At 49.8% G+C, this 22,540-nt stretch overlaps 9 protein-coding genes across 9 annotated transcripts; 6 read left to right on the top strand and 3 right to left on the bottom strand.

Annotated features, from left to right (window-relative positions):
• Positions 1-1,710: 1,710 nt before the first annotated feature.
• On the top strand, positions 1,711-3,108 carry BDV59DRAFT_208352 (phosphatidylserine decarboxylase family protein; the record flags this gene model as incomplete). The annotated part of the gene is made up of 2 exons (XM_073695187.1): positions 1,711-1,760; positions 1,815-3,108. The coding sequence occupies 2 exons, from the start codon at positions 1,711-1,713 to the stop codon at positions 3,106-3,108; spliced, it is 1,344 nt and encodes a 447-aa protein (XP_073552251.1).
• Positions 3,109-3,226: 118 nt separating this feature from the next.
• Positions 3,227-5,202, bottom strand: BDV59DRAFT_208353 (major facilitator superfamily domain-containing protein; the record flags this gene model as incomplete). Its single annotated transcript, XM_073695188.1, has 5 exons — positions 4,819-5,202; positions 4,602-4,770; positions 4,401-4,554; positions 3,900-4,351; positions 3,227-3,843 (listed from the first exon to the last, which is right to left on the bottom strand). Exons 1-5 carry the CDS (start codon positions 5,005-5,007, stop codon positions 3,227-3,229), a joined length of 1,581 nt encoding a protein of 526 aa, XP_073552252.1. The 5' UTR covers positions 5,008-5,202.
• A 687-nt stretch (positions 5,203-5,889) lies between these two features.
• BDV59DRAFT_190480 (uncharacterized protein) lies at positions 5,890-7,670 on the bottom strand (the record flags this gene model as incomplete). Its single annotated transcript, XM_073691753.1, has 2 exons — positions 5,890-7,174; positions 7,234-7,670. 2 exons carry the CDS (start codon positions 7,668-7,670, stop codon positions 5,890-5,892), a joined length of 1,722 nt encoding a protein of 573 aa, XP_073552253.1.
• A 1,114-nt stretch (positions 7,671-8,784) lies between these two features.
• BDV59DRAFT_167829 (putative MFS transporter) lies at positions 8,785-10,845 on the top strand. The gene is made up of 3 exons (XM_073687984.1): positions 8,785-9,103; positions 9,154-9,415; positions 9,477-10,845. Exons 1-3 carry the CDS (start codon positions 8,869-8,871, stop codon positions 10,471-10,473), a joined length of 1,494 nt encoding a protein of 497 aa, XP_073552254.1. The 5' UTR covers positions 8,785-8,868; the 3' UTR covers positions 10,474-10,845.
• BDV59DRAFT_167831 (zinc-binding alcohol dehydrogenase family protein) lies at positions 10,846-12,006 on the top strand. Its single transcript, XM_073687986.1, has one exon. It carries the CDS (start codon positions 10,860-10,862, stop codon positions 11,904-11,906), a length of 1,047 nt encoding a protein of 348 aa, XP_073552255.1. The 5' UTR covers positions 10,846-10,859; the 3' UTR covers positions 11,907-12,006.
• Positions 12,007-12,555: 549 nt separating this feature from the next.
• On the top strand, positions 12,556-13,198 carry BDV59DRAFT_167832 (uncharacterized protein). Its single transcript, XM_073687987.1, has 2 exons — positions 12,556-12,827; positions 12,892-13,198. Exons 1-2 carry the CDS (start codon positions 12,759-12,761, stop codon positions 13,057-13,059), a joined length of 237 nt encoding a protein of 78 aa, XP_073552256.1. The 5' UTR covers positions 12,556-12,758; the 3' UTR covers positions 13,060-13,198.
• A 77-nt stretch (positions 13,199-13,275) lies between these two features.
• Positions 13,276-15,605, bottom strand: BDV59DRAFT_208357 (alpha/beta hydrolase; the record flags this gene model as incomplete). Its single annotated transcript, XM_073695189.1, has 3 exons — positions 14,630-15,605; positions 13,449-14,109; positions 13,276-13,401 (listed from the first exon to the last, which is right to left on the bottom strand). Exons 1-3 carry the CDS (start codon positions 15,544-15,546, stop codon positions 13,276-13,278), a joined length of 1,704 nt encoding a protein of 567 aa, XP_073552257.1. The 5' UTR covers positions 15,547-15,605.
• A 934-nt stretch (positions 15,606-16,539) lies between these two features.
• On the top strand, positions 16,540-18,211 carry BDV59DRAFT_208359 (Alpha/Beta hydrolase protein; the record flags this gene model as incomplete). The annotated part of the gene is made up of 4 exons (XM_073695190.1): positions 16,540-17,045; positions 17,092-17,602; positions 17,662-17,795; positions 17,851-18,211. The coding sequence occupies 4 exons, from the start codon at positions 16,540-16,542 to the stop codon at positions 18,209-18,211; spliced, it is 1,512 nt and encodes a 503-aa protein (XP_073552258.1).
• A 1,783-nt stretch (positions 18,212-19,994) lies between these two features.
• BDV59DRAFT_208362 (putative cholinesterase) lies at positions 19,995-22,306 on the top strand. The gene has a single exon (XM_073695191.1). The coding sequence runs from the start codon at positions 20,018-20,020 to the stop codon at positions 22,259-22,261; it is 2,244 nt and encodes a 747-aa protein (XP_073552259.1). The 5' UTR covers positions 19,995-20,017; the 3' UTR covers positions 22,262-22,306.
• Positions 22,307-22,540: the final 234 nt, after the last annotated feature.

Consider the following 22,540-nt stretch of genomic DNA (forward strand, 5'->3'; position numbering starts at 1 on the left):
TATGTTGACGTCCCCAATAAAAGACCAGGACAACCGATCAGAATACAATCCCATCAGTTTAACGAGATATTCTTACCTTCGTCAGCATCGGGTGCAACTTCCCCATCCTCATCTCTCGTAGTTGTCCCAGAGGCTTTTCGTGCGACGTCTTGGTATAACCGTCCGGATCCCAGACCAATACGCAAGACTTCAGCTCTTCGACCTTCATTGCCACAATCGGTTCTATACCAACTCTCTCTTCAGGCTCCAATAAATCAAACCTCTGTTTCCAAGCATCATCGATGAGGTAAGAGGACGGACCAAAAAATCGCTGATCAATTTTGTGCCAGTATATCAAGTCGAATGCAAAATTATTCTTTGCCGCATACACAACCCAGAAATCTCCACTATCCCAGCTGTCTTGTATCCCGCCAGAGAGCCGCTGCGTACTATTTAGCCATCCCTGATCAATCGCTTTATCTCTGGATATCTCATCACGCTGGGGAATGCTTGGAGACGTAGTTCATATTCGCTGCACCAATCATCAAGGCCTCGAAACCAGTAGTCAGGCTTTTCAACCAGAAGTCACCAAGATGCGGCACTGGAGAATTTGATAGGGGCTACATATGTAAATTCCCAGTCTACAACCCCAGTAACTTCCGCAGCCTCTGTCATGAGGATATTAGCTGGGCAGGGGTCATCACACCAAAGTTTGAACGAGCTTTTATTGTAGGATACCCACTGCGTCGTTAGCCGATATTCTCAAGCGAATTTGCGGACGGATAAAAAGAACAGGAATTGAGGACTAATCGTAGAGAAATCGCATGATAGCGACTTCATTACGGAGTTTCTCTTCCGGGAACATGGTGGCACGTGGTTTGGGGAAACGTATTATGGCAGTATTTGAATTCTTGTACTTCGTCTGGAAAGAGATGTTTTATTCGCCTTTTTCCAGAAAACTGAACTCTAGAGCCTCGCTAGGACGGTGGAGTCTGACCAGGAATCGGCGAACCGATTGTAGCACCTCGGGCTCAAGAAACCGGCGAACCCAGCCATCCACGACAGCTTTGGTTTCCTCCCAGGCAGCATTGTCGTCAGATAGGCGTTGTCGCATGTTTTACACATGCCCTTAGAGGTAGATGGAATATAAGTCCAAGAACACAAAGACTCAAGGATCGGATGGGACTGGAAAGAAAGTGTCCTAATGCATAGGATTATGTGTCTCAAAGAGGAATGGCACTTTCAAAAGGGGGTTTTTAAAAAAAAAAAAAAGGAAGAAAAGCACTATGTGAAAAACCACTTGATTATACCATTTAAGCCTTTATGCTCCGCACATAAAGCTGTATCCAAATTGTTCAATTTCGTAGTGAAGAGGATGGATACAGTTTCTATAGATGGACAGTTATCCGGAGGATATTCTTTTGATGGTTATGAACCACTTTAATCAATAGTATGTGTTTCTACATATACTTCTCTTCACTTTTACCGTTGACTGTGGAGCCTGGCACCAAATAATTTCTATGACCACTAACTAGGCGCATCATGTTATGGAATATATAGTGTGGAGCACCGGAAGTAAACAAATTTCTAGATATCGGATGCCATGACGTCAAACATCTCCACCGCTCCATCGTCCATCGTCATGATGATAGCATGTACTGGAGGTAAGATGAAGATAAATACCCCCAATATAATAATTCTCTTCGATACTTCCTGTTAATTATCAACACCATGTCGCCGAAAAACACTACACATGGTCATCGCACGCCCCGTCTTCACCGGTATGGTCATCCCACCCCGTCCATCGCAATGTAGATATTGATCACTGCTCATAGAGTGGGAAAATGGATGCCATCATCCTCCGATGCGCACCACGAATGGCTGGGCGGGGTAATTGCTTACGTTGACGACAAATCTTCTCACGACATGCATCCTGTTCTAAAGGAATTTGAACAGCTCATCGAATCCAACACGCATGTGTATATGCTCGTCTCTGCCATGTTCGCCGAAATTCCCCGCAATAGGTCATACTCCACGGACCCAACCGGCTGCCCTCAGATGCGTGACTACCAGCACATGCTGCGAGTGCTTAACTATCTGCTCACAACTGCCCCATCCTGGAGTGATTTCTCCCATCGTGTGGGCCTCGTTGGTCTACCCATCAATGCAGTTTTGGACTGGCCAATGGGGACCCCGAGTGGATATGCTGCTTTCCTAGATGCCGACATCAATGCCATGATAAAGAAGATTCTCAACGCCTGGGGGAAGTATCTGCAATCCCCAGAATCTGCCGCGGTGCTCGATGATTCACCCCACGGATGGTTCGGAGAGACGGGGAGGAAGTCGCTCGTGACTGTTGGAAATATCGGAAACCAGAGTAATTATTCCTTTGAGGATATGTATATCTGCGACCCCTCGAAGAAGTACCATGGGTATAGATCATGGGATGATTTCTTTACCCGCCAGTTCCGCGAGGGGATACGTCCTGTCGCATCGCCAGACGACGATAATGTCATTGCCAATGCGTGTGAATCACAGCCATACAAGGTCGCCCGCGATGCGAAAGAACGTGATATGTTCTGGATTAAAAGCCAGCCATATTCAATCAGGGACATGCTAGCCCATGACCCTCTCACTCCCCAATTTGCCGGCGCAACGGTCTATCAAGCATTCTTAAACGCGTTGAGCTACCACCATTGGCATTCACCAGTCAGTGGCAAGATTGTCAAGGCTTACGTTGTCGACGGGACCTACTATTCAGAACCATTGTGCGAAGGCGTAGGAGACCCGTCGTCTCTAGGAAAGGACATTGATCTTGCCGGTGAAGTTACGGCGCAGGAGTATATTACTTCCACGGCAACGCGGGCAATAATCTTTATCCAAGCGGACAACCCTGCCATTGGACTGATGGCCTTCCTCGGTGTCGGAATGTGCGAGGTTTCTACTTGCGACATTACTGTTAAAGAGGGCCAGCATGTGACAAAAGGTGATCAGATTGGCATGTTCCATTTTGGAGGATCAACACACTGCCTGCTCTTCCGCAAGGAAGTGATCGTGGAAGATTTCCCATCAACGGAGGCGGAGCACAATATCCCAGTGAGAAGCAAACTGGCGGTTGTTTCACGATAGTCCTCGCGTTCCTATAGACAATATCCTAACTGTATAATAGCATGTTATCAAGCAAAAAGAGCTATAATCGAAGTAATGGTACCTAGGCGATGATCAAATAAAGATCATTGGAGAACGCTCAAAGAGTGTATTTGAACAAAGGTGATTTATCACCCATGTCCAGCAACTGTTGGTCAGTGTACTTTTCTCGCACTTCCTCTTCAGAAAACCTTCCTTTCTTCTTATTCCCTAAGAAAAATGACAACTCCAGAAGAAGAACGAGAATCAAGCCAGTACCAGCCAAAGCAAGAGAGAGACCGAAGCCAGTATAGTACTTCGGGCTCTCCTCTTCGATATACATATAGCTCCCAATGATACCACCAATATTACCAATGCAAATGCAAAACGCAGAGCCGATTGCCCGCCGATTGGAGGGAGTAAGGTTGTTCGAAATCCATGTCACGGTTGCCGGATGGATTGGGTAGAAACCAATACAGGCGAGAATAACAGCGAATAATGCGACCCCGACATGCTGCTCCAGTTTTCCATGCAGTGAAATTATAATACTGTAAGCCACAGTCGCTATTGCGAGGGGTATCGCAATAAATGGCATCCTCCAGTAGAATTTATCCGACAGACGGGAAAACGTTACTGCAGAGATAGCGCCTGCGATGTAAGGAGGAACCGTCATAAGCTGTGCGTTTGTATTTGTATATCCCATGGCTTTAGTTATGCTGGGAAGAGTGAACTTGTTACCTGCCAATCATTAGTTCTTATGTCACAGTTAAAGAGGTCTAAAGAGAGGTAGGTACCATAGCCGACAGCCGCTTGACACAGGAGTATGTATGAAAGGGCATATAATCTCCAATTTAGCAACACCGCAACAAGATCCTTCCAGGTTCGACGCTTCGACTGGGTCTCATTCTCATGTTTCAACTCCCCACCCTCCTTTATGAAGAGCTGTAGTTCGAGATATCTGATCTCGTCCGGTTCAAGCCACCGACCAGAGAGCCGAGGAGAGTCGATCAGTAGGAAGAAGCACGCAGCCCCCAATATCACGGTAGCGATACCCTCCAGAATAAAAATCCACCTCCAGCCTTCATACCCGCCTACCCCATCCATTTGAGCAATACCTGCCGCTAATAAACCTGAAAATGCACCAGAAAGGGCACTGGCGCAGTAGAAGAAGGCTAGACGGGTGGAGAGATCTTTAGGCATATACCACTGAGTGCAGAGGTAAACTGCACCAGGGAAGAACCCAGCCCTATCTAACTGTCAACTGGAAGTTCGAATAAGCTTATATGCCAGCATACTCAAAAAATCCAAGAAAAACGCGAGTGACAACTAGACCCGCAAAATTTTTCACGACTCCTGTTAGGGTCATGATAATTCCCCACGAGACTATCAAGATGCCGAGATATACTGAAGGTTTATTGAACTTTTTAAGAACAATGTTGCTTGGGACCTCTGCTTCCTGTTAGCTTCAGAGTCCGAAATATGGAAAGCGGTCCAACCAAATAGAATATATGGAATGAAGAAGATGCTCAGCGCAAGATTCCATTGTAGGCCATCCATTCTCAGGTCCTCTGTCAACCCTTCAATCTTTGCATTGCCAATATTAGATCGGTCGAGATGAGCCACTAGATACAGGGCAGCAAGCATAGGAATGAGACGAATGTCGATCTGTAGACTTGTTAACGATATCCAGGCTCTGATGGAAGAAGATTAGACCTTGCGCATTGTCTTCTTCCTCTTTTCTATTGGGTAATTGAGATAGAACTCTTCGTCTTGTGGGCTCAGCCCTAAAACTCGGAAGTTCTCGATAGTGACGATGGTAGGTACATCTTCCTGATGGACTGGATCGGGAATCTTTTCATCTCCAAGTTCAGTAGACCTCGTTTCAGTCTTGGTGACAGACATTTCAAAGGTAAGAGCACAAGAAAGATCAATTTTCTGGGGTAGTCAATACGATAGGGGAATCAGAGGACTCTTTAACTCAATTTATTCCTCGTCAGTAGCTCTTCCCCAGATTGCCGCTGTGTGAATATGGCCGTATGGCCATTCCGTGTCCGTATGTCCATACCCCGCAAGATGTGCATAAAGGCTATATGTTTGGTCTACCGCCAAGAGAGGACAAAACATTTGCTCATACACAGATCTGGGAAAGTTCACAAGAACACGAGTGACCGAGAAGGTGTGTCTATGCCCAGCGTCAGCTGCTAAGGGCCAAGAGATTAGGTGCGCTAAGGTAAATGGTAAACGCGGGGAAGTCGTCATGATATGACGAATATATATACTTGATTGCATCATCGTCACCTGTTTCACGAAACACAGGCTGTTCATATACTCAAAATACACCAGGTCGTAGCGGTTGATGCTGAATATATAGTTAGAGCTCCTGGCCTGTTCGGAAAAGGAACCTGGAAAATAGTCCGAAGTCTTCGTTCATATTTCTATTTCCACATTTAAATTATAACCCATCTTGCGGGGTTTAAACCTTGTTCTAAGGGTTGTCACGTATAGATGTTATACTCCAAATGCCAATGCAGAATACCTTCTTGGTTGGCTTGGCTGGATCAGTGCGGAGGGCGGTTAACCATACTTGGAGACGCGCTAGACTGGAGGTTGGGTGGGGACAGAGCCAGTTCCTCAAACCACGTATATGCTGCCGGCTCTTCATGATCTACTAGGCACATACATAAATCTTTCCCGTCCAATGTGTCATACAGTTCAAGTTAGATACAGTGTCTGAGTCTAATAGTAATATTTCCCGTTTTCTCTGAATCCCTTCGTGTAAGTGTCTTAAATGTCTGGTCCCCATACACGACGTATAAGTTGCATCCAATGCTGTCTATGGATTCGCTCTGCCCTCGCATTCGACAAATTGCGGGGCTCGGCCTTTTCAAGGAGCTTCTTCGAAGTTACGCCTCCACCATATTTGTCCGCATGAGTTGAGGTTTCCTGTGCCAAACCGTGCACAGATCGACTGGCCCATGATCTCATACATATCTGGTTTTCGAGTGATTCTAACTGATCATAGCCATCAACAACGACGTCGATGACCTGGAGCGACTTTAACCTTCCCGTGCTTATAGGACGCGCTGAGACTGTGGTCCTGTATGAGCGTTCTGGGGTATCCTCTCGAGAGGATGACCATATCGTCTCTTCCATCGTAAATGTCGCTGTTCTGACACTGATTCTAGTGTCACATGATAATGCCAGGCATACACCCGCGCCAAATGCTGGGCCGTTTATACTTGCGATAGTCATCTTAGACGAGCGGCCCAATAAATCCAATAATCTGCTGAGGCTCTCAAGCTCAGCCGACTCTCCGGCTCGATCTGCGTTCTGTCCATATTCTACCCCCATGCAAAAGAACCTTCCCTTTCCCGTAATGATAATTATGGATACCGTATCATCCTTGTCAAAAAGGCGAACAAGGCTAGTGAGATCCATAATCATCCCATGGTTCAGTGTGTTCCCTGTCTTTGTTCGGTTCAGCATTATCTTAACGCTGCTCCCAGATCGATACAATGATAGCTTCCCTCTTTGCTGAACGTGCTCCCACAGAGAGGTAGACACGTAGGCACGAGATCCATGACCATGTTTGATCGCCATATGCCGGTTAGGTACGCGGGACTCGTCAGTTCCCAGTACTTGTGACACCCAGGTGCCAGTTTCCATCAACTTCACAAGGTTGACTCCTGTGTCAATACCGGAGTTATGAAACATGAAAATTAAATCCTCGGAGGCAACATTGCCCTTAGATCCCGGGGCGAAAGGGCAACCACCAAGTCCAGCAACACTACTGTCAAACGTTCGCAGACCGCAGGTGTATGCTTCCCATACATTGGCCGCCGCGTGCCCATACGTGTCATGAAAATGACCCGCTAATCTCTCCATAGGTATACCGTTGCTGGAAAGATAGTTTAATAGCTCTCGCACCTTCTCCGGGCTTCCTACGCCCAAAGTGTCCCCGAGGCTGACTTCGTAGCAGCCCATATGGAACAGTGCTCTCACGCAGTGCAACACCGCAGATGGTTCCGTTGGCCCAGTGAAAGGGTCCTCGAATATACATGATACGTACCTAGGAAACTGTGAGCTTATGACCCAGGCCTGAGACACTCTGCTGTAGGAATCTTTCACCCTCTCACTGCAACTCCATTCTGTCTGGCCTTCTCTGCAACACGAAATGCTCTCTCAATGCCTTTGTCGACGGAGCAATTGATATTGGCCTTGCTGAAACCTTCCGTGGCGCTTACAAACGCAGCCACTTCCGTAGCTCCGCAATCCAATGCAATATCTAATCCCTTCAGGTTCGGAACTAGAACTGGTAATCGGAGTCCCTGTTGTCTTTGCAAGTGTCTTATGGTTTGATGCTCTAGAATTTCTCGACAATCTGCCAATTGTGGCACCGATCGCGGCGAGACTATGGAGGTCAATTCGATGGCACTCAGCCCGGACTCTCGGAGTCGTTGAATCAGTTCCACCTTCACCGCGGTAGGAACTGGTTCTCTGATATTTTGAAGGCCGTCCCGCGGCCCAACTTCGACGATGCGTACTGCACCTCTAGGGTTCTTCATGATGTCTAAACATGGCAATATGGGGAAATCGTAAACTAGTTTTAAATTCAACACAATGTCATGGAAAACAGTAGAAAAATATCTGTGCATTCGCATGACCTTTCTCACGTCAGACCCGTTATATCGTTTGGGACCGCCACAGCCGGTCAGCCGGCGGCTGTGCCGAGGCAATTCCCCGCAAACGGAATGTATGACTTCATTTGCATCCCCGGATTTACGGAACAGATTGGGTTAGGGGAAGATTCGAGCGACCTCTTCAGGAACCTACGGAGTTATGTTTACGCGAAGTGGGTGTGTTGGGCGTCCAAATAGTAGATCACTACGTGTAGGAGTGCATAGGGAGTTTCTTCGTGACCAATCCTGTGTTTACATTTACTAATGAATATTGAAATATCGGATTAAGCTCTCGCGACACTGAAGCACACGGACTAAATATGCCGCTGGTTGTTTTAGATGGGTTGTTGGAACCATGTCCCATACTCAGTGCCGAGGACTGCAAGAGAAGGTGGCACTTGGCACTCATCCGATCATGCTACAGTACTATTCAGTTTGGTTGTCTCTAATTTCAATTTTTTAGATTTCTGCTAACCATAGGCAATTCCCCATAATTATATAATGTGGATATGATGGGCATCGTCGAAGATAATGTATTTTCATCGAGAAATAACCTGTGCTGAGGGAACGGCGTTTAAAGAGGTGCCACAGCAACGCCCATTATCATGAACCATCTCCGCCGACCAAGTTAATATTACATACGCTTCTTCGTGAGCCCAGGGGTGTTGATATCCGATCAACACGGTCTGTTCTCCATCTAAACTTCCAGCCCGCTTGAAGACTTCCACCTGCCAAATCTCTACTAGCGTATCTACAAGCGCTAGGCTCTTGATAGATAAGTATAAAATGTTAGTCATTTAGCGCGTCAAATAACCACGGCGCCAAGGCACGATAGATAATGGTGATAGGAGATTACCTCCTCAACTAAGGCACCGTAACCGCTATTCTTATGGATCTGGTGGTTGCCGAAAATTCCCCGTATGCAACCGATTGGTCACCAGAGCTGCTGTTATCATGATGATCGCGATAGTTGATCTCAGGGTCTATCAACCCCCGCAACCGGAGAGCTTCAGATGGCAGGCGCTATATATGTGCCTTGTGCCTGTCCATTTATAATTTGTTGTTGCAGGCAGGTATAAGCAAAATGTCAAGTTCCAAACTACCAGACCAGACCACCACAAAACCCCCCTCGACGGCGGTCGAAGGGGAGGGCAGTTCCATTGACCTTGCCGCATTGAATGCCTCCATTGACTCTCGTGCTGAACGGTCGCTGGTCTGGAAGTTCGATCTGCGAATCCTGCCAGTGTTGGCGATCATGTATCTTTTCAACAGTCTGGATAAGTCAAATCTTGGAAATGCCAAAACCGCGGGCTTGGAGGGTATGGAACCTGATCAACCGAGATTGGAATCTGATTAACAGAACATTCAGATACGTTAAACCTCCACGGGAATCAATACAACATCATTCTCAGCATTTTCTTCGTTCCTTATGTATTGACGGCTCCGTTCCTTGGCATCCTAGGCAAAATGTATGGTCCAAATATTGTCCTGCCTTGCATGATGTTTACATTCGGCCTCTGCACCGTTCTCGTCGTCGCCGTTTTCAATTTTGGTGGACTGTTGGCAATCAGATGGTTCTTGGGCATGTCTGAGAGTGCCTTTTTCCCTATCGTGATCTATTATTTAACTACGTAGGATACATCACCACTACCCACATATCTGCCCCAAGTCGCTAATTGTCATGCATTTCAGCTTCTACCGTCGTGGAGAGCTGGCCAGGCGCCTCGCGATCTTTTACGCAGCTCAGAGCATCGCGTCGGCGTTCTCAGGCCTCCTCGCCTTTGGGGTTTTTCGCATTCACTCCGGCCCACTTGCATCATGGCGTTACCTCTTCCTCATCGAGGGAGGTGGCACCATTCTATTCGCCCTGTTTGCCCTCTGGTATCTACCACGGTCTTCCACGGAGGCAACTTTCCTCTCCGATGAGGAGAAAACCCTGGCTTTCAACCGAATGCAGCTCGACAGTTCGGCCGTTGTGAACGAGCGGCTCAACATCCGAGAAGCCTTCCGTGTTTTTAAGCACGGAACAAGCTGGGCCATTCTTGCAATTCAGGTCTGTCTAGGCGTTCCGCTGCAGTCGGTGCAGCTGTTTCTTCCTGTGATCATCGAAAGGCTTGGCTTCAACACCGTGAAGACCAATCTCTACACCGTCGCTCCAAACGTCTCCGGCGCTGTGATGCTCCTCATTCTTGCGTTCTGTAGTGACTGGACGCGGTGGCGCTTCCCGTTTGTGGCGCTGGGATTTCTCTTCACATTCATCGGCATGGTTATTTATGTCGCGATCGACGTCGAACGAGATATCAATGTGGCCTACTTTGCATCATTCATGATGACATGGGGCACCTCTGCTCCATCCGTCCTCCTGGATGTGTGGTATAATAACAACATCGCTAGTGAAGGGAGGCGGGTTGTGTTGACCAGCATTGCTGTTCCACTGGCGAATCTAATGGGCGTGGTCAGTTCGAATATCTTTCGCACGCAGGACGCGCCCAAATACATCCCCGCTCTCGCCACAACTGCTGCCTTCGGTGGTACGGGAATTATAATAACACTCCTTCTGGGTCTGTGGATGATGATGGACAATAGGCGGAGGAATCGCAGACAAGGTGTTAAGATGCAGGCACTAGATGTACCTACAGAGAGGATGAGGGAAGGCCCAGAAAGTCCTGATTTCAGGTGGTTCTATTAGCGGTCTGTCATTGGAATAATACATTGACCTTGATTATCTTATTGGCGTCATCGCTGGGCAAAGTATTCGGTACACTTAGGTGCTCCCTTCGCCGGGCCATTTGTACCATCTCTCTACAGCCCATTAGCACCTCGTGGAAAATACTGCGACAAATTAGTGTTTCTGCAGCAAAGGCTCCACTCCTGTAAATGCTGGCCGGAGCTACGTCTATGGTAGTGCTGTGGGTACATGAAGTAACCTCGGATGGGATCTACCGAACCAAGAAGAACGTCATCGATATCGTTGATTACCAAGCACTATTCCCGTTTAACTGGACGGCCGGTTATTTAGCATAGCGATAAACCCCGAATGCTCTAATTCTGAAAATCTGCTACAGTGCCCAAAAGATGTCGACCATGAAAGCCATAGCCGTTACCTCCCCCCAACAGGAGAGCCTGGTCACAGACCGAGCCATCCCCGCTCTCCGCGACGACTACATTCTCGTTAAGACTGTCAGTGTCGCGCTGAACCCCACCGACTGGAAACATATCAAGTTCCTCGCGCCGCCAGGCTGTGTGATCGGATGCGACTATGCCGGTGTCGTCGAGGCCGTCGGCAAGAATGTCAAAAAGTCGTTCAAGAAAGGCGACCGCGTCTGCGGGTTCATCCACGGCGGAAACGCAGTCCAGCACGAGGACGGTGCCTTCGCGGAGTATGTTGTCGCAAAGGGTGATATCCAGATTCGCATACCGGACAACCTGAGTTTCCAGGAAGCTGCCACTCTCGGCGTTGGCATCAGCACCGTGGGCCAGGGTCTGTATCAGAGCTTGGGCCTTGCTCTTCCTACCAGCCCTAGCACTGACTCGACCCCTATTCTGATCTACGGCGGCTCTACTGCGACTGGGACGCTTGCGATTCAGTTTGCAAAGCTGTCTGGATACAAAGTCCTGACGACGTGTTCGCCCCACAATTTCGATCTGGTGAAGCGACTGGGCGCGGACGAGGTTTTCGATTATAAGCAGCCCAATGCTGCGGCAGAGATCCGCAAGTGTACCAGCAACAATCTTAAGCTTGCGTTCGATACAATCTCACTCGAATCGAGCGCCAAGTTCTGCGACGAGGCTCTTTCGACGGAAGGAGGGGATTACAGCTCTCTTCTGACGGTGGGCATCTCCAGAGAGAACATCAAGGACCGCTACACCCTTGCATATACGGCCATTGGAGAAGAGTTTCAATTTGGCCCGACAACTTTCCCGGCGAAACCTGAGGACAAGGCTTTTGCCGAGAAGTTCTGGGATATGTCAGCGCAGCTTTTGGCCGATGGCAAGATAAAGGTGCACCCGCCGAAGGTTTTGCCTGGAGGACTCGAGGGCGTTATGAAAGGTCTCAAGCTCATGAGTCAGGACAAGGTCAGCGGAGAAAAGCTCGTGTATAACGTGGAGGAAACGCCATGATATTGTTCCTAGAAGTGTCGGATAACTAGCATAGTCTTTGCATGGAGTATAATGATTCGCTTCTGCCCCTATTCTGGGAATTCTGTTCCGGAGAAATAACTAAACCTGCGGACATCAATGTAAGCGCAGTCAAGATTTAGTGATATTATAGTCTAGTTCGTTTCCGCCCCAGCCTGAATTGTGGCGTCTTCTTGCAGGGGCCGCGCGCCACTATAGGACTGTGTAGGATTCGTTCTTCGGGGTACATTCCCTCGAGGAATAAAACGACCCCCTCGGTGAAGCAAGCGAAAATGGTTTAGTCTCCGCAAGCTCCACATTTTTGAAGATCCGAAATTTATCGGCGTTCGCTCCGACGCTGGGACGGTGGGCCCAGATGGCTTGGGCTATATGTAGGGCTCTAATTATACAGGAAATACAAGATAACACAAATTTCAGATAGCAAACTAAGCATTCTAGAAAGTGGTGGAGACTACATCTACAAAATTACGTTTATTTGGTGTTGTAGATATTCAACCGGTGAAACCTACAACATGGTGGTCAAGTCACTGCTGCAGGGATCTATTGCTAGCACCTAGACTTCATTTAGCCTACGGAACAAGGTCACCATCACCCAATGTTACTCCAATTCATTATTTGCCACCCCCAGAAACACAGCTTGGAGTATGGTCGGGTTGTCTGTCAACCCCGCATGAGCGATGTCATATTCGCCTCCGCGCTGAACTCTCTAATCCCTTATAAGCAGCACGCTCTCCAACATTCTATTCTCCAACATGAGATAAGACATCTGCAAAAAAGAAATCAATCTTATCTCAATCGGACAAAATCAAGCGTTGTTGACAAACGTCGTTCAAGATGTTCCAGATCTTACTAGGTCGCTCTTCCCGCCAAAGCTACGGGCCCTTGAAGAACCGTCTGCAGTGGGTATGTTGCGAAATCAGCACCAAGACATATTCGGCAGTTTTGAATAAATGCTAACACTCCCTAGCCCACTCCAAATAGATCGGACCGACCTCAATCCGACGGGATACATGTCCCTCCACACTCCTTGCGGTATCAGGGAGCTGCTTGGGCTACTGCAGGGGGTGGGATATTTGCGACCCTTGGTGGTGTCTACAGAATGCTGAGGGGGTTCCGCCAGTTGCGGTATATCTAAATTGTGTTGGTGTTTGATTTCACCATTGGGTAAAATGTCCGGAGGAATGTTCAGCTGATACAATGCTGTTTAAAATAAGAGTGTATGGTATGTACAATATGCTGGTAATCAACTGACTATACCCACACGTCGATACGCGGCGATGATTGTTCAAAGCTAATCACAGATGGAATGTTCAGTGTCGTTAAATATGCTGCAGGCAATAATGTAATGGTATCATTTCGCATGACATGGAGCTGTTAGACGTAGCTCATAGCAGCGCGAAGCTGTCCATGTTTCGACCCAAAAACCCAATCGGATATCAAAACAGCGATGGACGTCACCTAAGGCATACCGATTAAACTGACGGACTGGATAAAACAAAATCATCGGAAGAGGGACGAGCTTACCAACGATAGATCCACGCCAGGGACCACGACAATATCAAGAACCGGATGATACGATGATCTGAATCTCGATTCCGGCATCAAGGCCAGCTTCCTGTTATTTGCGATGCTCTCGCGCACTTCGGCCACTTTCCGATCCCCATCGACAACATCATAACAGGTTAAGATGTTACCATGGCTTTCGATGTGCAAAGTAACGCTTTTGTCTCGCTCCGATTTTCCATCGAGCGCTGCGGCATTTTGAAACGTGACTGTCCAGTCGCGAAAAGTAGCGCCAACAGCCCATCGAGGGCCGCCCTTCACCACCGTCGTTGACCGGGTTCCTGGGAGCTTTATCTCCCAGCTATCCTGAAAGCCTATCCTTCGAGGAAGCGTGAAGAGCGGGAGTCCAGTCACGTCGTGGAACTCACGATAAGAGTTATCGCGCCGACTTCTCGAAGAGCCACCGTCGTCTCGAGGGCCTGTCACTATAAATTGATTGATGCCACTCTCATCCTGGATCTTGTACGCCCCCGCTCCAATCTCGTAGCCACTGCGGGGTTTTACCATGAGGAGAGTTTTGTATTCGGTGATGTATTCTGTTCGGATGGCAAGAGGGCGTTCTGGCGCCTTCAGCGGCCGACGGATTCTGCGTGATGTGCTAGAGCTCATGCTGGTAACTGGTCTTCCGCAGTAGTGTAAATTCGATCTGTTTATTTTGTGGAGGTGAGCAGTGCTGCTGTATGCTAGATAAGTGTCTGGCACAGCCCCGTGGCTAAAATGGTGGCATTCCCCCGTGCGGAGTACTTAGTGCGGGCTGATGCTGCACTCTGACATTTGCCCAAGCACTGGCCAATCGTGTCCTTTCTAGGAGCGAAGGCAGACTTTGTTTCCCAAGTGCAGTATTAGCTGAGCGGTTTAAATGGCTAATCAGAAGAGAAAAGGCATTGCTGACAGGAGAACTGTTGCCCGGACCCAGTCTAGGGCTGTTTCCCAAGTACTACAGGCGAATAACGGTTCCATTACAGCTCTTGCACTAATAAAAGAAATGGGACTAATTTTACCCTGGGATGATCTGCTATGTGGTGGAAAACTATTATACATAGATCTGGCCTGCTAGTCATGCGAATATACTGAGCAACTTTTCTCCCAATCATGAACTATAGGCACAACGTGCGGCATTTTCCCAACATCCAAGTTCTTACTGGAGATACTTGTCAAAGAAGCCCACAATCTTCGGACCACTCTCAGTAACATCATCGTACAGATCAAAGTGGTTCTTCCCCTCAACAACAAACAGCTCCTTAGGCTCCTTCGCGACCTCCACCGCCGTGCGACTGTAATGCAGCGTCTGGGCCTTGGACCCAGCGATCATAAGCAACGGCCGCGGGGAGATCAAATGCTGGAAATTAAACGAGTCATAGGGCACCATGAGGTCGTAGCTGGCGAGGGGCACCTTCTGCGTCGAGCGCGAGTGCTGTCCACGCTCGGTGCCGTAGTACTCGGCAGCATCCTTGAAGAACGGGTCGGCATCGGCAGGGACATTCTTCGCGTCGAACATCGGCGGTGGGTCGGCGCAGTTCCCACTCGCCTCGTTCGTGCGCCACTGCGCCGCATACTGCAGTGCACCGGCGATGGCATCGGGATTTTCCTTATTGTTCTCGTGGACGCCGCCGTTGCGCGTCATGCGACCGACACACGCGGCGCTGACGGTCGCGAGAGCCTTGATGCGAACATCCGACTGCGCCGCGTAGGAGGTGTACCCGCCCGAGGCGCAGATTCCAACAACACCGATGCGGTTGGCATCCACCTTGCCCTTCAGAGTAGTCAGATAGCTGACAGCGCTCTTGACATCTTCCACACGCTGGTGAGGATCCTCGAGCCCGCGAGGTTCCCCGGTGCTTTCCCCTTGGTATGCCGTGTCAAAGGTAAGGGCGTAGTATCCGGCTTGGGAGAGAACGCGGGCATAGTCTGTCGAAGTCTGCTCCTTGACTCCGGTCATTGGGTGGCTGATCACCACAGCAGCTCCCTTGCGATCAGGCGCCCCGGCTGCAGGAGCATGAAGCTCTCCGGCGACGGTGAGCTGGAAGGAGGGGAATTGGACCTTGGTCGATGCAGCCATTGCGATTTATGGTGAATTATCAAGGGATCGGATAAGGCAAGTTTAAATAATATGATAGCGACAATAATCTGATGGGCAAAAAGCTGCGTCGAACTGAGTTTAAATATGCTGGTGGCGTATGGCGGTGATGTATCCAAGTCCGAAAATATTCGGGGTTCGATAGCATCTTCGGGAGGGTCCAACAGAGCCGAAACATCTTCGGATTCCGTTTGAGAGGAGCAAATCAAGACAGAGAATGCGTATGCTTCCTGCATTTGTCCGATATCTCCGGGGGAAAGCATGGTGTTGGATGTACGGCACTGCGTTCGTGAGTGACTTGTGGGAAGCATACCCATTTAAGTGATTTAGAGATCCCTTCAGCGACCGCTTCTCACTGGTCGTATGTCTTACTATGGCCATTCCAGTCCAATTTAGGGGCAGAATTATAGCCCATCACCGATGCAAACGGTCCAATGCCCAGGATTGAAAGATTCAGTAAGCACCGCGCCGCGTTGATATATAGTCTCGTCTTGAGCCTGACAGATTCTGTATCCTCCACTATCCATTGCGTCGTCTATCAACATGGAAATCCCAGATTGGTTTTTCTCCCAAACGAGAACTAATGTATGGCATGAAACATATTTTTCGCCCCCTGTCTCTTTGAATTTCTGTTCTATACCAATCTCACTAGACCCCTACCCTCCCCACGCCTTCTCCGCATCGGAGAAAACTCCGAATACTTGACGTCCGCCGCTCGGCTGGAACCCTTAATACTCCATTCCCCATAATACTTTCGGTCTGCTTTGCCCCAGTTAGGCTAGTAAGTCGCGATTATTGTTCACATACTATGTTGAATCCAGTAACAGACCCCGAACATATGGCTCGAGGGTCCTATCACCACACAAACCGGGTGATTTCTTTTCAGCAATCTGGCTCATTTAAAAGGCCAGAGCATTCTTCGCCTGGCATGTGGTTCATACTATAGACCTAAGCTGTTCGCTCTCATCCCAGACTATGCTCCCTATAGTGTTCCTTCTTGCCCTGGCAGGCATTTCCCAGCCAGCGAATGCTGCTCGACCATTGCATGTGGAAACAACCATCGGAAACGTATATGGCATGATCAATGGCTCGGCTCCCGATGTTGCGCAATTTCTGGGAATACCTTTTGCTGAACCGCCTGTTGGGGAGCTCCGTTTTAGACCTCCACAGCGCAAGAGGCGTGGCCTACACATCGACGCAACTCGAATTGGGCCGTCGTGTCCGCAGTACAAGCTCACCAAACAAAACGAGCCATCGGTTTACACGTACGATGCGCCTTGGCTGCAGCCCTATGGCCCAACTTCGGAAGACTGTCTCACACTGAATGTCTGGACTCCTCGAAGTGCAAAGAGTGATGACAAACTTCCCGTGTTATTCTGGGTGTTTGGAGGCGGTTTCTATGAGGGTGGTCTTCTGACAAAGGCCTTTGAGCCAAGTAACTGGATTCAGAAGAGCCAGTCCCATATTGTTGTAGCAATCAAGTTGGTAACTAAAACCCCATAGTAGCTTCTCCTCTAACGGTGATAGTCATCGAGTGAACATCTTCGGTTTCCCTAATGCGCGGGGGCTGGCAGAGACGGGTGAAAATCTGAATTTTGGACTCCTCGACCAGCGTCTTGCTATGGAATGGGTACGAGACAATATCGCAGCCTTTGGAGGCGACCCATCACGCATTACCATGTGGGGGCAGAGCTCTGGAGCTGCAAGCACAGATTTCTACAATTTTGCCTGGGCGGATGATCCCATCATCGCAGGGCAGATCATGCACTCCGGAAACGTGTTTGCGACTGGAACAAACGTTGATCTAACCCATTCCAACTTCACTTTCGTGGCAGAGCAATTCGGGTGTGGCCAGCTCTCTGCTCAGGAAGAAGTAAACTGCATGCGCAACGTCAGTGCGGATGCAATTATCGAACTGTACAACTCATACAACATGAACCACAGTTCTGGCCAGCTGAAGTGGACCACTATAATTGACAACGTGACCAAGTTCGGGGACTACACTGAGCGTTATCATGCCCGCAATTATAGCCGAGTGGTAAGGCAGCAAAATGGTGCTTCCTTTCTCCTAGAATGCTAATGGTATGTTCTGGGTAGCCTGCCATCGTTGGGTCGAATTCGGAGGAGCAGACGTCTCTTATTTCGTGGCCGGGACCAGACGGCCCAAACATGACAATGATCTACGAGGAAACCGTGGCAGGAAAACTTTGCCCGAATACACACAACGCAGAGTAAGCCCCAAACGCATATCTTAACATGGAAGACATAGATACTGATTTTTTCAAGACTTCGATACAACACAAGTTCGCTCACATTCTATTATTACAACACTGCGAACTTCAGCAACATCTCTCCTCGCCCTTGGGAGGGAGCATATCATACGTCGGAGCTACCACTGGTGTTCGGCACATATTCTCAGTACGGAGGGCCGACAACCCGGGAGGAAGTAGATGTCGCCACACGTTGGCAGGAGCTTTATCTAGCCTTTATACGTGATCCAATCCATGGATTGCCTTCCATGGGATGGCCTGCATATCGCCCAGATGGGTTCGCAATGGTATTTGCGGCAAATAACACCCCTTCCCAGCTTATTCCCGTGACGGAACTATCAAATCGGTGTGTTGGGGTACCTGAGACCTATAACTGACAGTCGAGTGACCATGGCTATCCCATGCGATAGTATTTACCGATTATGTGCTAAAATGGATCGGTTATTTAGCTCGTTCAACGATTTAGATATTATGTTCTTATTGCCGACCTGATTTAAGAAATAATCCCATAGTCCGAGATATCTACAGACGATAATCTTTGTGAAGGTTTATTTAAGAGCTTCGTATAGGTTTGTGGAATTCCACAAGTCTACTACGAAGGCAACGTTGCCGTTCTTGCTTAGGAGCAGCCCCTCCAGCACCACCACCACCTCCTCCTTCTCCTCAATCTCCTCCTCCACCACCACCACCACCACCACCACCTCCTCCTCCTCCACCGCCGCCGCCGCCGCCGTCTCCTCCCCCTGCACTACTACTTCCACCACCGTCACTATAGCCCCCTCCACTGTAACCGCCGGTATAGCCTCCACTATAGCCTCCTCCGCTATGACCCCCGCTAGTATGCTCACGGCTACCACTATGAACGGTGTCAGCCAAGGATGACCATCCTTGAGTGGCATTAGTAGTGGCATTGTAGGCGTGATAGTTTCCGCTGTAATTTCCCGAGCGGCCGCCTCCAGCGGACGTTGAGGTTGAGTTGGGCTTAGACACGGTCTTTTTTGCTGTAGTCTGTGTTGACGTGTGAGTACCAGTGGCTGGAGTATTGCTGGCCGCCTTGGCCATGGCCGCTGTAGGCACACTCATCGGTTGGTCGAAAGACATTGCGGGTTGGACTGGACGTGGAGGGGGACTTTGGTCAGTGCCCTTCTTCCGGAAGCATGATAGAAATAGGTTGAGCATGCTGGGCCTGATATCCCAAAAAGATTGTTAAACTAGATTTTAGTTTGTTGTGATGAGGCTTTGATTTATTGGGGTAGATACTAGAATACACCTCATCTGGGGTGGAGAATTGCTTCATATTTATACTCCATCTTGTATAGGCATCACGACGCTTTTATCGACACTACTGACGTGGTTTAGAGGAAGTCTGGAGGTGGATACGGGGCGTCCTTGTTGCCCGGATTGTGGCGATGCAGGGCAAAGGGAGTATGCCGCTTTGGGCTATCTCCCAATCGTGTTGATTACTACTAAATTTCTGCCAGGCTCAGTCTGCCTTGCATCATGAAAGAGTGGTCATGTTCCAGTGAGATATGCATCTTCTTCCTCGTGTTCGATTATAAAACTGTGTGCCATCGGGGAATGCGAGATCCCAAGGGACTATTGGTAGAGAACCACGGCATCGTATCAAGGCAGACACAGCCTGACAGGCCAGGCATTGCATATGTAAGATATTCATTTCTCCATCAGCTCGTTCTTTTCCTGACAGGCCTTTTCTGTCCATAAGTCCTATGCTCCTGGGTGAACCTCGGATGTAGGGCTACACTAAACCCAACCGGGCAAACCTTGAGAGCTCCATCATGATCGCTTGGCAACGATTCCAAAGCTGTTCGATCTCCGACTCTTCAGCAAATAATGGACTTGACTCGCATGCATCGGAAGACACTACGGGTTCCACCTCCATCCACCTGACTTGATTTCACCTTTCCCCCGGCTTTTGTTGGTTTCTTCAGCCATCAGCTCCAATCACCCGTTCTCCCAATCGTTTCCCTTCCGGTATATCCGTTGCATACTAGTACTAGTAATGCTGCACCTCTTTTCATTGACCAATGCTTTTTCTGCGGACCCTATGGCCAGGCACCGGGGAATTCTCCCCTGCCCGGCATTGGCAATACTTAAAAAACCCCTGACCTGTTTCTTTTCCCACGACCTGTCGTGACCACATAGCCGCCGAGTACCCCATCAGGATGCACATTCAGCCCTTGCTGGGGGCTCTGCTGCTCTGTGGGTTGGCTTTCGCCGCTCCTGCGCCTAATAGCAACTGCAAGACCCCTCATGGCGGACCTCAGTTCAACAGCACTCGGGCTACTCTGCAGACGTTAAACTATAACAATCTGGGTTCAGCCAACAACGGCAGCGCCGCGGTTTTTGTTCACGACGGGTTGACACATGAAGATGCTGAGAAACAATGCGCGTCCATCGGCGAGGAGCTCTTTTCCTGGAATACTGCTCCCCAGGCCAACCAGACTGAGCTGAACTACCAATTCGACTATCTCGTTTTCCGGCATGAACTTCGGGTCACTGACAGCATCTGGGTTTCCAAGGAATCGTGGGGGAATTCATCGTCGAAAGAATGCCTGGCCTATTCCGTCCGCTCGAAACGCGTTGTCCCCGTGCGCTGCGACATGTACCTGCCGGCCCTCTGCACATCGAGCATGCCCCCGACCACCGACCTTGACCGCACTGCTCACGCCGGCTCCAAGCTCACGATCCCCGTGGACGAATACACCATTACGGGGTATCGCGATTCTCGGTCCTTTCGTTTCCTGGGTATTCCATTCGCCGATCCCCCGGTGAACGAGCTGCGCTTTGCTCCGCCGAACCCCTACTCTGGCCCCAAGGACATCGATGCCACCAAGCTCCCTAACTCATGCATCCAGAGTCAGTCGAGCTTCGGTACCCTTGGCAATGGGGGCATCTCCGAAGACTGTCTTTATCTCAACGTCTACACGCCCATTGTCCCTGGTGGTACCCACCACGGTGCGAAGGACCGTAACACTCTTCGCAAGAAGCCTGTCGCTGTCTACTTTTACGGAGGCGCGTTTACTAAAGGAACCAGTGCCATGATCGACTATGATGGTGGTAATCTTGCCAGTCGCAACGATGTCATCGTCGTCACCGTCAATTACCGCGTCGGCGCACTCGGTTGGCTGGCCACTGGTAACCTCACCACCGGCAGCTATGGCACCCGTGACCAGATTCAGGCCCTGAAGTGGGTGAACAAGCACATAGCTGCCTTCGGCGGTGATCCTTCGCACGTCACAATCTTCGGTCAGTCCGCTGGCGGCCAGAGCGTCATCGCCATGCTGTCCTCCTCCGCCGCGCGAGGCCTCTTCTCTGGCGCCATCGTGCAGTCTGCTCCCGTTGATCTCCCGTGGTTCACCCGCGATGTCTACGCCAATCTAGTCGCCCCAGAGATTTCTAAAGCTGTTGGCTGTGATGACTCCGAGACTGAGACGGATCTTCTCAAGTGCCTGCGTGCTGCCCCGGCCACAAGCTTCCTCGACAACTCGACGGAATTCTCCGACGCCATTGACGCTTCTTCCAAGGCCGTTGCAGAACATTACCTCCACACCAAGACACTCCTTGCCTCCATCGAACCCCTCATGCCCATGGTGGACGACTCAAACTCCGGCGTGATCGATGATCAATTCGACGTGCTCTTGCGCACTAACCGTCTCCCCTCGCGCGTTCCCACCATGTTCACCACCGTCACTGACGAAGCAGGCCTCTACGTCGGCCGGTACGTCCCCGATCTGGGCACCACGCAGGTCGGCTTGAATCTGCTATTCAACATTGCCTACCCGTCCGACCTAGCTGACCAACTCATCGACTCTGACGCCTACCCGCTCAATCGGTCCGACCCGGACGGCATCCGCAACACCGCCATTGACGTGCTGACCCACAGCGAATGGAGCTGCGCTCAGGCGCACCTCCTCCGTCTCGCGGCCAACGGCTCGTCCTTCCCGGCCGTCTACGAGGTCGAAATCACCGATGGCCACGTTCAGACCACGATCGACGTGCCGGAAGTCTGCTCGCCCAATGACAACAACAACGCGACCTGCCACTCCGCGGACGTGCTCCCAATTTGGGGCACGCTGAACAGTAAGACCCAGAACGTGGCGCCGTACTACGACGCCGATGACGTGCGTCACTCTCAGCTGCTGGATGATGTCTTCGGAGCCTTCTTCCGCACGAGGAGCCCTAATCCCGACCCTGCGTTCCTCCGCGTGCGCGGCCCCGCCTACCGCTCCACTTACGATGTCTTTGTCCGGGACGGGTACCAGATGCCCCGGTATAGGTCTGCCGAGAAGACGCTGAGTTTGCTGGGACTGGCTCCTTCCACGATCCAAAACCCGGGCTTGTCGGACAAGTGTCGGGTGTTTGAGGATTATGGGTATACCTTTGAGAATGCGAAGTATACTGCCTGAGTGGCAGGGTAGCTGTATATATGGGGTGCTTTACTTACCTCTACTCACCATACGATGCGATCTATCTGCACTTATTGGCTCTGAGTTTGGAGGGAAAAATAACTTGTACTATTCCAGACCACTAAGAGCCAAGGCACATTGATAGCTAAATACAAAGACATGCCTCTTCATCTAACAGTGGGGGACCCTGTACACCACACAAAAGCAAAGCAAGAGCTAGCAAAACTTTTCCATCCTCCACCCTTCTCCCTCCTCTCTCAAAAGCAAAAGCAAAAGCAC

This window comes from Aspergillus ambiguus, assembly GCF_047715705.1.
Source record: "Aspergillus ambiguus strain CBS 117.58 unplaced genomic scaffold BDV59scaffold_2, whole genome shotgun sequence".
NCBI classification, from domain to species: Eukaryota; Fungi; Ascomycota; class Eurotiomycetes; order Eurotiales; family Aspergillaceae; genus Aspergillus; species Aspergillus ambiguus.